This window comes from Lithobates pipiens, unplaced genomic scaffold, assembly GCF_037356315.1.
Source record: "Lithobates pipiens isolate NorthernLeopardFrog02 unplaced genomic scaffold, aLitPip1_a1.2 Scaffold_16, whole genome shotgun sequence".
Taxonomy (NCBI): domain Eukaryota; kingdom Metazoa; phylum Chordata; class Amphibia; order Anura; family Ranidae; genus Lithobates; species Lithobates pipiens.
Window position 1 is genome coordinate 223,146,308 of NW_027507748.1, and position 15,048 is coordinate 223,161,355.

A 15,048-nucleotide genomic window follows, 5' to 3' on the forward strand; every position below is an offset into this window, starting at 1 on the left:
CGATTCATCGAACACAAAAAATGTAATCAGTAACTGCCCTAATATATATATATATATATATATATATATATATATATATATATATATATATATATATAATATATATTTTTTTTAATATTGGAGGGTATGTTATAGATGCACATTGGCACCCAATTTATGGCACCACCTAGAATTTCTATGAAAAAACTGTAAATTTTACTAAAACTTAAACTTAACGAAAATTGTATTTTATTTTTTAAAAACCTCAAAGCTGATTCAGGATCTTCTATTAAAAATGAATGGATTTATAATGCTTCTGTGACAAAGGATATTTAGAATGAAACGGGTTACTGAGAGCTCATTGTAAAATAAACCGTACAGCTGCCTGGACGGGGATTAACCTCATTTCACCTCCAGGTGGCGTGCCAGCAGTCATGGCTCATGATGGCACGTCTTAGTGACAGGCTGGATGAGAGGTACAGCCCAGCTTACTCAGCAAACAGACATAAGTCGCTTAGCTGTGCAGTCATGCTCAGAGCTGTCTGTGGTGCTGACAATACGGAAGGCTGCTTCCCCCCAGTGTTCCAGGAAGTGCAATCAGACAGCACTATATAGATCAGCCTCCCCCTCAACCAGAGATGCTGGGATAGCAACAGATATATACATTGACCTTGGACTGAACATTGCTGAAAGACAAGAGGAGTAAACCATGGCAGTGAAAAGTTATGAAGATTGGATGGGCACACTGCCAGTCTGTCTGAGTACATTGCCTCTAGCTACCTTAGCCATACCAGGTATGTCTTTTATTTTTTTACATTTAATAAAAAAAATTTAATTATATTTTATTTCTGTATTGCCAATAGCTTATGCTTCTTGTATGAATGGTATGCAGTCCTGAATACGTAGCAATTAGAGGTGCAATTAACATTGTTACAATCATAGGATTGGCGCCAGAAGAATGTGAGGTGTGTCACGAGCTGTCATCGTTTCAGCGAATGATTCACTTCAATACTAGGTGACGGCGTGGAGCTTTGTACTCAAACGCTGCGATGTTAGCATAGCTCAAACACACAAACAAAATAACAAATTGTGATTTTTAGCATCAGAAGTCCGTTATTTTATTTTTTTTCTTTAAAGAAATTTGGTTATTTCGTACTGTTTATGTAACAATGTTAAAAGTGACATATATGATGCGGTTAAAGAATACGTTACAGCAACATTTCATATTCGTGATCTGTGCCTTCTGTACGATGTACTTGTATGAAAAGCTATCCTGTTCTCTTTGTAGTGCTTCCTAGGTGTAAAATCCCTGATGTTCCTGCCAGTCCGTCTGCTTTGCTATTAAAAACTGACCACACTTAGCATGAGAGCATGATGTGGTTTGTTTTCTGGCTGTGCTTAGAATCTTTTTTTCCTCTAATGCTCAGACTTGCATGCATATCCCCCCACACAGCCAATTACTGGGAAGACCAGTGTGTTGTTGTTTCTCCTCCCCCAGCTCTCTGAGCTCTCTATGCACCTGAGAACAGAGGGTATGTGATAACTTATTTAAAAAAAAAGGGGGGGGGGGAATTCAACACAAATGTTTTGCCTTTCTTTTTTTTAACCACTTCAGCCCCGGAAGGATTTCCCCCCTCCCAGATCAGAGCACTTTTTGCGATACGGCGCTGCGTCGCTTTAACTGACAATTGCGCGGTCGTGCGATGTTGCACCCAAACAAAATGACAATAACAAAACAGATGCAGCGCTGCATCTGTTTTGTTATTGTATGTTTATTTAGAAGTTTTCAGTACTGGACTTTTTTGGTGTCAGTTGCTTAGTTATTTATTATTAATTTGATTATTCATTTCATTTTTCGGTTATAGCACAGCGTTTGCCCTAGGGCTTTCCAATTTTTTTTTTTCCCAAACAAAATTGACATTCTTTTTTTTCCCCACAAATAGAGCTTTCTTTTGGCGACATTTGAACTCCTCTGCGTTTTTTTTTTTTTTTGAAAAAAAACCACAATAATTTATACTTTTTGCTATAATAAATATCCCCCAAAAATATATAAAAAAAACAAATTTCTTTCTCAGTTTAGGCCAATATGTATTCTTCTACATATTTTTGGTAAAAAAAGAAATAAAATCACAATAAGCATATATTGATTGGTTTGCGCAAAAGTTATCACGTCTACAAAATAGGGGATAGATTTATGGCATTTTTATTATTTTTTTTTTTATTAGTAATGGCAGCGATCTGTGATTTTTGTCATGACTTCAACATTATGGCGGACACATCAGACACTTTTGACACTATTTTGGGACCATTGTCATTTATACAGCAATCAATGCTATAAAATGCACTGATTACTCTGTAAATGAGACTGGCAGGGAAGGGGTTAAACACTAGAGAGCGATCAAGAGGTTAAGTGTGTCCTAGGGAGTGATTCTAACTGTGGGGGGAATGGGCTACCACTGACATGACAGCGATCACTGCTCCCGATGACAGGGAGCAGTAGATCCCTGTCTTGTCACTAGGCAGAACAGGGAAATGCCTTGTTTACAAAAGGCATCTTCCCGTTCTGCCACTCCATGGCACGATCGCGGGCCCCCAGCAGACAAAGGGTCCGCGGGACCTGCAGGCATAGTCACAGAATTTTGCGGCGGACACGCCCACAATGCCGCAAATTAACCTGTTCGCCCATTTGCCCAGCCGTGCCATTGTGCTGACATATATTGTGCACTGGTCGGCATGTGGTTAAACTGAACCGGTTGTTCAACATAGTTTCATTCCTCGTTGGTCCCGCCAGTAGATCTATTATTTTTCCACTTCTTTACCAGGGTGACTTTCTGTGCTGAAATTGTGCAAGTAGAGTTGGCCCTATGGAAAGGTGGTCTTAGATAAACATGTAGTTTACACAGATACTTCATTTTTTTTTTTTACACCTTCACTTTTAAGATGTCATCTAGGCAGGGCTTTTTGTCTCAACCACAACCCCCCAAAACCCCTCCCCCTACACACACCCTCCAAATCACATCAAATAGTGGGTGTGGTCATATTTCACAAACTAGAAGGGTCTTAAAGGGGCATTAAATATTAGGATTGCATTACATACGGAGTGCAGAGTTGGGGGGGGGGGGGGGGATTACACACAGAGTGTAGAGCTGTCACTTGTAAACACAGAAACCACACTTCTGTGTTTACAAGTGATTGTGGAGAGAAGGCACCAAAGGGTCTTAGCCAGAGGTGGTGGAACTGAGTTCCACCAAGTTCCCCCTGAAGAAAGCCCTGCATCTAGGTGAGGATTATGTGTTCAGCCACCCACTACATCCTGGCGTGTCGACAACAGGCATCTTAGGAGGCAGTTAGTGAGACAGATCAACCTGATAATAAATGACAGTGGTCTGCATATGTGCAGGGGGGTCTGTCACATGTGAAGACATGCAGTGGCCAGAGAACTATTCTGCTCATGCCCGTGTTCTCGCAAACTGCCTTCTGGGATGCCTGCCGATTCAAGGACTTTTTTCAGGGGAGCAGAATGGAGCAAGGGAAATTGCACCTGCATGGAACACAATGCTGGATTCCATGGACTAGTAAGGTTTCAAGTCATTTTAAAGGCAGAATTTTTTTTTATCATAATGCATTCTAGGCATTAAGATAAAAACCCCTCTGTGTGCAGCAGCCCCCCTTAACTGAGCCCCATCCTGATCCAGCGATGTGCACGAGTGCCTCAGCCATCCAGGAATCTCCCTTCTGGCTGAAACATAGCAGCAGCCCTGTTGGCTCCAGCTGCTGTCAATTAAAGTCAGCTAGCCAATAAGGAGAGAGGGGGCGGTGCCAAATTGCGCATGTCAGAATGGACACACAGAGCTGCTTGTTGTGGGGACAATCAACAGGAGGGAGGGGCCAGGATCACAGAAGAGGAGGATCTGGGCTGCCCTGTGCAAAACCAACTGCACAGAGGAGGTGAGTATAACATGTTTTATTATTTTTAAAGAAAAAAAAGGAGACTTTAGTATCCCTTTCAGACATAGGAATAAAAGTTGACCATTTTAAGCACCCCACCAGTTTAATATGTTCCAACCCTGTAACTGACACTTTTGTTAGACAGCATGATATGTTACAGGACGTGGAAGATTAACAGATCTAATGGCAGGATCAACAAGGGGGGGACTCAGAAAAAAAAAAGCTGGCAGGTTAGGGCTTGCTTACACATCACATTTAGTGTACGGTACCACAGCAACCCATTTAAGTGTATAGTGCGGCATCGAAACCTGTTATAGATGAGATGCCAGCAGGATCACTAATGTGACATAGCCCAGCAACGAAAGTGGTTGCGCTGCAATGGTTCAGCATTTTTTTAAGGGTTAAAACAGGCGTTAAAAAAGGTCACATATCGCCTCTTCAAACGTCCTATTCACTGTGGATCACGTTTCAGAGGGGCAGCAAGGGCTGCCGCATGTGGGAGCAAGCTTACCGACTGTATAAAATATGTATTTTTTATTTTGCTACAGTTCTGCTTTAACCTGATTAATATTACATTACTATTGATAAGGAACATTGGAATACAATAATAATAATACAGTACATTTACGGATTATAGAGGTTCTCTAGGAAAGCATTAAGGTCTTCCTCCACACTTACAGAGAGAGAGAGGCTGTTAGGTGATTTACAGGCCTCAGCTCATTAACTTCCACAAGAAGCTAAGGATTATAAGCCTAACAATAGACAAAGACAACCTAGCAACAACATTCTGCATTTTTTTTCACAGTTTCAAAAGATCAAAAAAAAAAAACTGTTGGTGGACAGTTGGTTTGATATATTTTGCAATAAAAATAGTGGAACATCGTCCATATTGCTTGTTAATTGATGTGTGCATGGCCAAAAATCAGACCTTCCGTAGGACAAGAAAAAAACAAGAGGAGAGGCGCCTCTGGGTGCAGTAGTAGTTTAAAACGAATACACCCAGAGGCGCCTCTCCTCTTGTTTTTTTTCTGCACCCTCAGAATATGGTTTCTATTCTACATTGATGGCAGCCCTGCGTGCATCCCCTGGATTGAGTCCCTTTTCCATTTGAAATCTTACATAGACGTTTTTAAAGTTTTATTATATGGACTTTTTTCCAATATAGAACATAATTTAATTGCATTGGGTAAAAAATTGACTCTTGGATTAGTGCGCCTATATTTGTTATAACGTAGGACAAGGTATGTTTCTGGCAACAATTACTAACAATGAGATCAATAAATAGAGCACTTACCTGCATGGTATGGCTGAAACATTGGAGAATGTCGCTTGCCAACAAGAGAAAGGCAACAGAACAAAAGCCAGGGAGCAATGCAATAGGAACAAGTGAGTGTTCATTCCACTCTCTTGGCAATCCCATAGCTCCCAACTGTCCCTGATTTCGAGGGACTGTCCTTGATTTGGAGCAATGTCCCTCTTTCCTTCTCATTTGTCCCTCATTGTGGTCTGATCCATATAGTTGTATATAAAATGCACTTTTTATCTTTCAAAAACTGTTTCCCAGCGCTAAACCTGTCATCCAATTTCTAAATTGCTGCATTTGTAAATGTTAAAAGCCAATATAAAGGAATATTAGTGGTAAAAAAAAGCCCTTGTAGATTTCATAAACTTTTTTTGGTTAATTAATTAATAAGGGTGTGTGTCAGGGGGCGTGTCCTATGCCTACATATGTTTGCTAGTAGGTGTCCCTCATTCCCATCTCAAAATGTTGGAAGTTATGCAATCCTGAGTTGTCAGCAGTGACAGGATCACTAATGTGACATGACCCTTAGCTTGAATGAAATGGACTGGTTGTTGGGTGATCCTATGCCACATTGAATTTAGCGAAGTAAAAATGTATCCATGGCAGTATCTACCTTAACAGCCATTCTGTCTCAGCATAATTAATCTCAGATCTCTCTCCTGTGAAAATGAACAGCTTCCTGTCCGCCTCACACCAATATACGTCGGCAGAAGGGCACGTACAGGCAGAATCACGTACCTGTACGTTGCCCTTTAAGAGGCAGCGGGGGCATGCTCGCAGGAAGCTCCATGAATCGGGCACGGGTCCCGCGGTCTCGATCGCCACAGGGATACCCGCGATTGCCTCACGGAGAGGAAGAACAGGGAGATGCTATAGTAAACATGCATCTCCCCGTTCTGCCTAGAAACAAGTGACACTGATCTCTGCTCCCTGTGATTGGAGCTGAGATCAGTGATGTGCACAGCCACACCCCCCCACAGTCAGCAACACGCCCCTAGGACACACTTAACCCCTTCACTGCCACCTCCTGGTTAACCCCTTCACTGCCAGTGTCATTTACACAGGAATCAGTGCATTTGTATAGCAGTGATTGCTGTATAAATGACAATGGTCCCAAAAATGTGTCCGATGTGTCCACCATAATGTTGCAGTCACGATAAAAATCGCTGATCGCTGCCATTTAAAAAAAAAAAATTATTAATAAAAATGCCATAAAACTATCCCCTATTTTGTAAACGCTATAACTTTTGCTCAAACCAATCAAAAATCGCTTATTGCGATTTTTTTTACCAAAAATATGTAGAAGAATACGTATCGGCCTAAACCGAGAAAAAAAATGTTTTTTTTAAAATATTTTTGGGGGATATTTATTATAGCAAAAAGTAAAAAATTTGTTTTTTTCAAAATTGTCGCTTTTTTGGTTTGTAGCTCAAAAAAATAAAAAACATAGGGGTGATCAAATACCACCAGAAGAAAACTCTATTTGTGGGGAAAAAAAGGACATCAATTTTGTTTGGGAACCACGTCGCACGGCCACGCAATTGTCAGTTAAAGCGACGCAGTGCCGAATCACAAAAAGTGCTCTGGTCAGGAAGGGGGTAAATTCTTCCGGGGTTGAAGTGGTTAATGAATGTGTAAACTAGAGAATATGATTCCTCTGCAAGTAGTGACGCCATGCACAAGCAATATTCGTAATGTAAAATTATCTGTGCAATCCAAAATGTATTCTCATGCAATAAAAAAAAAAGGTAGGCATGCAAGTTGGCCATACACCATTCGATTTTTGAACAAATTTTCGTACAAATATTCTCAGAACATTTGGTGACTTGACGAATATTGTTCGAATGTATGTCAAAAAACATTTGCATTAACATTTGATTTTGGAGTGAATGGACTTCCCCAAACAAAACCCCTATTCACTGTTATGCCCCATACACACGATCGGATTTTCCGATAACAAATGTTGCATGTGAGCTTGTTGGCTGAAAGTCCGACCGTGTGTATCGAACATTTGATGTCGGACTTTTTGCCGTTCGTAATTGTTGACCAACATTTGTCTAACCGTGTGTATGCAAGACAAGATACCTGGAAGCTGATTGGTTTCTATACAGAAGTGAGCCTGATTTTGCACTTTCCAGCTTTAGTAAATAAAACCCCATTGTGTACTTAAAAGTGGGGTATGACTGTATACTATATTGCCATACAAATCATTAATTTCAGGACAATGATTGTTATTTTGAGCTCTTTTATTGACTCTTACTGCTTAGAATAGAATTTGGCCAATAGTAATTATTATAGCTTAGTGAATTAGGCCTATTGCTAGTTACCTTTCAAAAGCTTGGTAAAGCATTACCTGGTCATGATTTGGATATGTTTTCCCATTTAGACCCCTTTCACACTGGGGCCACAGCCACGCGAGCGCTAAAGCACCGCTCATTTTAGCAATGCTTTAGCGCTGTTTTGGCCACTAGTGGGCCGCTTTTAACCCCAAATAAGGGGTTAAAAGCGTCCCTGTTTTGCAGAGCTTCCAAACCGTTTTTCAGGTTGCACTGCCAATTCATTCCAATGGGCAGGGGTGTTGTGAGAGCTATATACAGCACTCCCAAACCGTCCCAAAGATGTTGCTCGCAGGACTTTTTCTAATGTCCCGAAAGCGCACTGCGCCAGTGTGTAAGCACTCAGGCGGCATGGCGGGTAGTTTTCAGGCACTTTACATGTGCTATTCCTAGCACTTAAAATGCCTGAAAACTGCCTCGGTGTGAAACGGGTCTTACAGCAATTAAATGTAAAAAGGTGTGTAAATTCTCTGTAGAACAGCTGCATTCATAAAATTGCATCCTTACATCGAAAATATGCTTACGTACCCTGCCCTGCCAGATTCCATTGTTACTAATTCTAGTATATTTAAAGAGCTTCAAAACTGTGCTTCAAAGAAAATCTTTAAATGGGCAATTATACAAAGTCTTGTACAGTTTAGACTATAATATAGAAATGCATTTATGGCACTTATACACATACCTGGAAATATGATGTGCACTTATGGAGACTAAAGACAAGCAGATTAAGTCACGTGAGGATTTAACCTGGATCAGAACAATGCTCCATTCTCTCCATCCATCCCTTGCTAACTCCAGTCAGTAGGTGAGTGGGATTCAAGAGTCATCCCATTTTTGTTAAGCACTGGGTGTGCAGGGAATAATGGGGCAAGTACAGTCATACCCCACTTTTAAGTACACAATGGGTTTTATTTACTAAATCTGGAAAGCGCAAAATCAGGCTCACTTCTGTATAGAAACCAATGAGCTTCTAACCTCAGCTTTGGTAATAAAACCTGGAAGCTCATTGGTTTCTATGCAGAAGTGAGCCTGATTTTGCACTTTCCAGCTTTAGTAAATAAACCCCATTGTGTACTTAAAAGTGGGGTATGCCTGTAGTACACTTATACCATTTATTAGTACAATAACATGCAGCTGAATCACCACAGAATTGATTTTCTTGGATTTTCTCAGATTCACATACACTTTAATGGCATCCCAGTCTAATGCCCTGTACATACGGTCGGACTTTGCGACGACAAAATCCATTGTCCGACGGATTTTGGGCCAAAATTGTCTAGAATACACACAAAGTTGTCGGATAATCCAATTGCTCTGAACACGGTGACGTAGAACACGTATGATGAGACTATAAACCGGCCAGTAGCCAATAGCTGTCGTCTTATTCTGAGCATGTTCGTCTGAATTGTCTACACACGATCGGAATTTAAATGATCGGATTTTGTTGTCGGAAAATTATATATCCTGCTCTCAAACTTTGTGTGTCAGAAATTCTGAAAGAAAAAATCCGAGGGAGCCCACACACGATCGGATTTTCCGACAACACGATCCCATCGCACATTTTCAGTTGGAAGGTCCGACCGTGTGTACGGAGCATTAGTCCGTAGGGTTCAAGGAGTTAATATAAAATACTGCGATATACACATAAATAAACAATAACAGCCAGAGCTACAATCTTAAAGATTGCGTGCATGAATTAAGTGAAAACAATGCAGCGTTAGAAATCAAATGTTGAGTATTGACATATCAACATACCATGGTATACAAAATACATTTTGACTAGCATATACAAAAAACTCTAACACCATCCTTTAACCTCCCTGGCGGTACGATTATTTCGGATTTTAGGTGCTAAAAGCGGTACCATTATTTTGCATGAAAATTTGGCGTTTTATATTGTAGTCCTGCAATTCTTAGGAATAACTCTCTTAAATCTGTCCAAACCAGAGTCTAGCAGACATCCCGGGTATGATAAAGTTTGAAAAATTAAATCATAAATTATAATATAATAAATAATTATAAATAATTGTACCAAATAATAATATAACAATAATAAAAATTATTCAATAATGTAATCAAATCAAAAACACAGAAATTTGCTCAGTTGCAGAATTGTCACTGTCATTACTTTTCAGTATTTGATGACGGATCTCCCCACAAATCGCTATCGCTCAATTCTGCGAGTGATTCTAATTTATTATCGCTGTTTTCTAGCTGGTCTAAAATCATTTTTGATGTACAGTGACAGTTTTGGTTGCTATGGGCAATCTCCAGTTTCCAGGCAGAAAGAACAGTTTTTATTATATAAAACTGCATGCAGGACACTGGGCAGACCACTAGGGACAACGGGGATGTGAAATATTTACATACAGCAATGTAATCTGTAAGATTACATTATACTGTATGTTTACTGTTTGTTTCACTTTTTGAATTTGGCGCCGATCTCCGTGCCCGTGCGTCGCAACGCTCGCAGGGCACGGAGATCGGCGATGTGATGCATCGAGCGAGACACGGCTCGCTCGTACAGCGGGGAGACAACGCTGGATCCGAGGGAGAAGGTAAGTAAACCTCCTCCTGGATCCAGCGATGCAGTCCCGAGTCTGACTCGGGGATACCGCTCTTGGTATAAAAAATCCACCCCGAGTCAGACTCGGGAATATCGTCAGGGGGGTTAATTGATAGTATCGCTAAATGAAGTGCACTGTGCGAATAGTAAATCAATATTAGTTGTGTAGTCCCCTAAAGGAGTCACTGCCGTGTGTGCACCCAGGGGAGAAGATTAAATATGTTTACCAGAAGGTAGCATCAATCAAGCATATGATATCAATGCTCTGGATAGCGAGTGGTGCAATTCTTCTTCCTCAGCTGAGCCAATTCAGGCAACCCTTGACCCGGAAGCTGGTATTATGGATCAGGATGGTCCAAGATAGTAAAAGATGGCTTTTAACATCTTGGACATTACCATCCTGATCCAGAGTGTTGATATCATATGCCTGATTGATGCTATTTTCTGGTAAGCGTATTTAATCTTCTCCCCTGGGTGGAGGATGCACACACGGTGGTCACTCCTTTAGTCCTACACTCCTGGATTCTTTCCCATCAACTTATATAAATGGATTAACATTTTAACCTAACTGGCAGGAATCCCATGTGTGGCTCGGGCTGAATTTGCATTACCAAAAGCAGTAACCCCGAGCCAAACTCGGGATTGCATCTCAGTATCCTGGGAAAGTTGCTTACTTTGTCCCCAGGATCTTACAATGTCCTCCCGCTGTGTCCACAGGGTGTGTACGCCGCCCGAAGTACTGTGTGCTGGGCTCCGTTCCCTGCGAGCGCCGCGATGCACGGGGACAGAGCCCGGCGGCAAATTTAAAAAGTGCAAAAAACAAGACACATACAATACATTGTAATCTTACAGATTCCATTACTGTATTAAATCATTTCACCTTCCTTTTGTCACTAGTGCTTTGTCCAGTGCCCTGCATGCAGTTTTATATTTTATATATATATATATATATATATATATATATATATATATATATATATATATATATATATATATATATATACATACTGTTCTTTCTGCCTGGAAACTTGAGATTGTCCATAGCAACCAAAAAGTGTCCCTTCTCGGTTGCGTCAAAAGCAGTTTTAGACCAGATAGAAAACAGCCAATAGTGAATTAGAATCACTTGCATAATTGAGCGATAGTGATTTGTGGGAGATTTGTCATCAAACACTGAAAGTAACGACAGCAACAATTCTGCAACTGAGCAAATTTCTGTGATTTTGATTTGATTACTTTATTGAATAAATGTTATTATTATTATTTGTTAGAATTATTTATAGTTATTTATTATATTATAATTTATGATTTTGTGTTTCAAACTTTATCATACCCGGGATGTTTATTAGACTCTGGTTTGGACAGATTTAATTATGTTATTCCTAAGAATTACAGACCTACAATATAAAACGCCAAATTTCCATGCCAAATATTTGTACCACTTTGAAACGCAAATTTCTGACATAATCATACCGCCAGGGAGGTTAATCACCAAGGGGACTATACAACTACTGTTTTTTTGTGTATGCTAATCACAATTTATTTTGTATACCATGGTATGGTCATATGGCAATACTCGTCATTTCATTTCTAGAGCTGCACTGTTTTCACTTTAGTTCGTAGGCTTCTGTATTAAGTTGGCCCACCCTTTGCAGCTATAATGGCTTCAACTCTTCTGGGAAGGCTGTCTACAAGGTTTAGGAGTGTGTCTATGGGAATGTTTGACCATTCTTCCAGAAGCGCATTTGTGAGGTCAGGCACTGATGTGGGTGAGAAGGCCTGGCTTGCAGCCTCCACTCGAATTCACCCCAAAGTTGATCTGTGGGGTTGAGGTCAGGACTCTATGCAGGCCAGTCAAGTTCTTCCATCCCAAACTCGCTCATCCCTGTCTTTATGGGCCTTGCAAGCCAGGCCTTCTTATCCAACATCAGTGCCTGACTTTACAAATGCGCTTCTTAAAGAATGGTCAAACATTCCCAGAGACACACTCCTAAACCTTGTGGACAGCATTCCCAGAAGAGTTGAAGCTGTTATAGCTGCAAAGGGTGGGCCAACTCAATATTGAATCCTACGGACTAAGACTGGGATGCCATTAAAGTTCATGTTGATGTAAAGGCAGGCGTCCCAATACTTTTCACAATATAATGTATATGGGTTGAGACAAGTAGCAATTATTCAATATCAGAAAATCTGCTGCAATGACAGTTAGGGTTCAATCCCTGCAAATAAAATCTAAAATCAACCGTCAATGCTCAAGTGTAAAAAGGATACAAAATGTTGAGGTCAGGAGTGTCTTAGGGCTTGCTCATATTAGTGTTTGAGGGGCAGTAAAACTTCATAGTTGAGTTGTGGCTCTACTGTCCCCCTCTACAAGTTTCCCAGAACCACGTGCAATGCACACAGTTGCGGTGTGCTAATGTGGAGTTCGAGGGGTTAAAGCAGGCGGTAAAGCGATACAACGCATCCTGATTGCCTGTCAAATGGTCTCTGAGGCTAGATTTACACTTGTGCAGTTGCCCTGGGGCCACATTGCTTGTGCACAGCAGCCTATTCATTTAAATGGGCTACTGTATCCACTGAAAAGGCAAATGCGGTTCCCAGTGAGGATCTTCCAGACTGGGAAATCCTTAAACAGTAGACCAAGATAGAGAGCACATCTGTGCTACATAAAATCCATAAAGCTAAAAATCTCTCAAGCTGATATGCACAGATGTTGAACCCTTATGCCCCGTACACATGACCGGTTTTCCCATTGGAATAAACTCTGAAGATTTTTCTGACGGAATTCCGCTCAAGCTGTCTTACGTACACACAATCACAGCAAATTCCGACCTTCAAGAACGCGATGACATATAACACGTAAAACGGGACTAGAAAAAGAAAGTTCAATAGCCAGTAGCCAATAGCTTCCGTCTCGTACTTGCTTCAGAGCATGTGACGTTTTTTGGTCCATCGGAACAGCATACAGACGAGCGTTTTTCCCGATAGGAATTGGTTCTGTCTGAAAAATATAGAACATGTTCTCTTTCTAGGTCCGTCAGAATTTTTGACGTAAAAAGCCCGATGGGGCATATACAGGGTCGGAATATACGATTAAAAGCTCCCGTCTGACTTTTTCTGTCGTAAATTTCGCTCGTGTGTATGGGGCATTATAGTAAACGTAGGCACTGCCTCAATTGTGCATAATAGCTTACGCATTTCAAGGGCATACCCCTAATCGGAGCCCGTTTAGACTGTTGTCACTGGAATAGGTTCTCCCATTGAAAGAATTACCCTCTCTTGCTTTAATAAAAATTGTAATATGTGGGATTTTCCCTAATGTTTTGTCTTGGTTACAGTGGTCACAAGGATAAATAGTGGTGTGAATCTCCCCAGCGAAGACACGTGCACCAAAAAAAAACTCCCTCTTCCCCCCAACAGAAACCCCAGGATCCCTCCTTTCACCTACCAGTGACCACCAGTTACAGCCTGTATGGTTTTATGAGTGTGTTCCCTAATAAGGAAATGTTATACTTCATTTTGAGAATCTGTTCTAACAAGGAAGTATACTATTTACCTATTAGTGCAGTGGTTTCACATAAAGCAGGGATAGGCAATTAGCGGACCTCCAGCTGTTGCAAAACTACAGGTCCCATCATGCCTCTGCCTCTGGGTGTCATGCTTGTGGCTGTCAGTCTTGCTATGCCTCATGGGACTTGTAGTTCTGCAACAGCTGGAGGTCCGCTAATTGCATATCCCTGACATAGAGTGAGAATTCGCACTCAGTAACTCCCCGTTGTTCCTTATCTTTACATTGCCATCTGTTCTAAAGGTTGCCCATGAAGTACAAATTATTTTTGAGTACATTGTGTAAATGGGAATATGTAACAAACATGCACTGGGGGGTATCTCAAACTTGACTGCAAAGGTGGAAATACACTTTAAGCCTATATAAGATATTAGTGACTGGGTTTACATATGCTTTTGGTAAGCAGATTGCGACTTTGTGACTTAGTATAAAAAAAATGCATTGCATAAATGTAAGCAAAATCCACATTTATGCCTTGAGGATTTACACCCTTTGCTCATTGAACTACAATAGATTAAAGCAGTTAATACAATCCTTTGAACATTAGTCTTGGTATGTTAATTAGAAGACCAAAGAGTTTAACCTGTAAAGCGTGCAAATCCATATAATGCCATTTAATATGTACACTTACATGCAATAGCAGGCTACAGCCAACCAGAAATCAGCTTCCAAGGCTTAAAAAACAAGTCATATGGTAATGCAGTCCAGCCTTCAGCTATGAACAATTAGTATACTTTCAGCCAAATGAATGTCATGTACTTTGTGCATTAAAATGTGGGGTTGATTGCTAAAACTGGAATGTGCAAAATTTGGTTCAGCTGTACATGGTAGCCAATCAGCTTCTAACTTCAGCTTGTTCAATTAAGCGTTCACAAAAAAAAAAAAAAAAAGGAAGATCCTTGGTTACTTTGCAGAGCTGCACCAGATTCTGCACTCTCCAGTTTTAGTAAATTAACCTCTCTGTCTTTGGGCACCTTCACACGGGCGGACCGTCTAGGTCAGTTTTCCAGGCAAACCAGATGACATCAAATACGATCCTATCCGCTAAAAACAGACGCATGGGGATCAGTGGTGCCCATATGAGTTACCCATTCTCTATGGGTAGAAAGGGAATCACCTTTCCAGTGGAGCAAAATGACTCTGCGTTCCTGAAACAGGGCCCTGGAGACTGCTTCCTTAACAAATGCATCTGAGATTACATCATCTAGCATTCCTAATAAAGAGCACTTGGTGTCCGTGGGTTAAGTACACCGAAATGCTTCATTAATGGTAGAAAGTATGGATTCCCAGTATCTACAGTATGTAAGTTTAGACAGCGCCATAGCTCATGAATAAGATCTCCATGGTC

At 40.8% G+C, this 15,048-nt stretch overlaps 1 protein-coding gene across 1 annotated transcript in view; it reads left to right on the forward strand.

Moving 5' to 3' along the window:
• Positions 1-463: 463 nt before the first annotated feature.
• PLCXD2 (phosphatidylinositol specific phospholipase C X domain containing 2) overlaps positions 464-15,048 on the forward strand; it is a 52,599-nt gene continuing 38,014 nt past the window's right edge. The window contains exon 1 of the mRNA XM_077481118.1: positions 464-773. Within this exon, the coding sequence (XP_077337244.1) occupies positions 689-773 (85 nt within the window). The 5' untranslated portion in view covers positions 464-688. The remainder of the gene's footprint in view (positions 774-15,048) is intronic.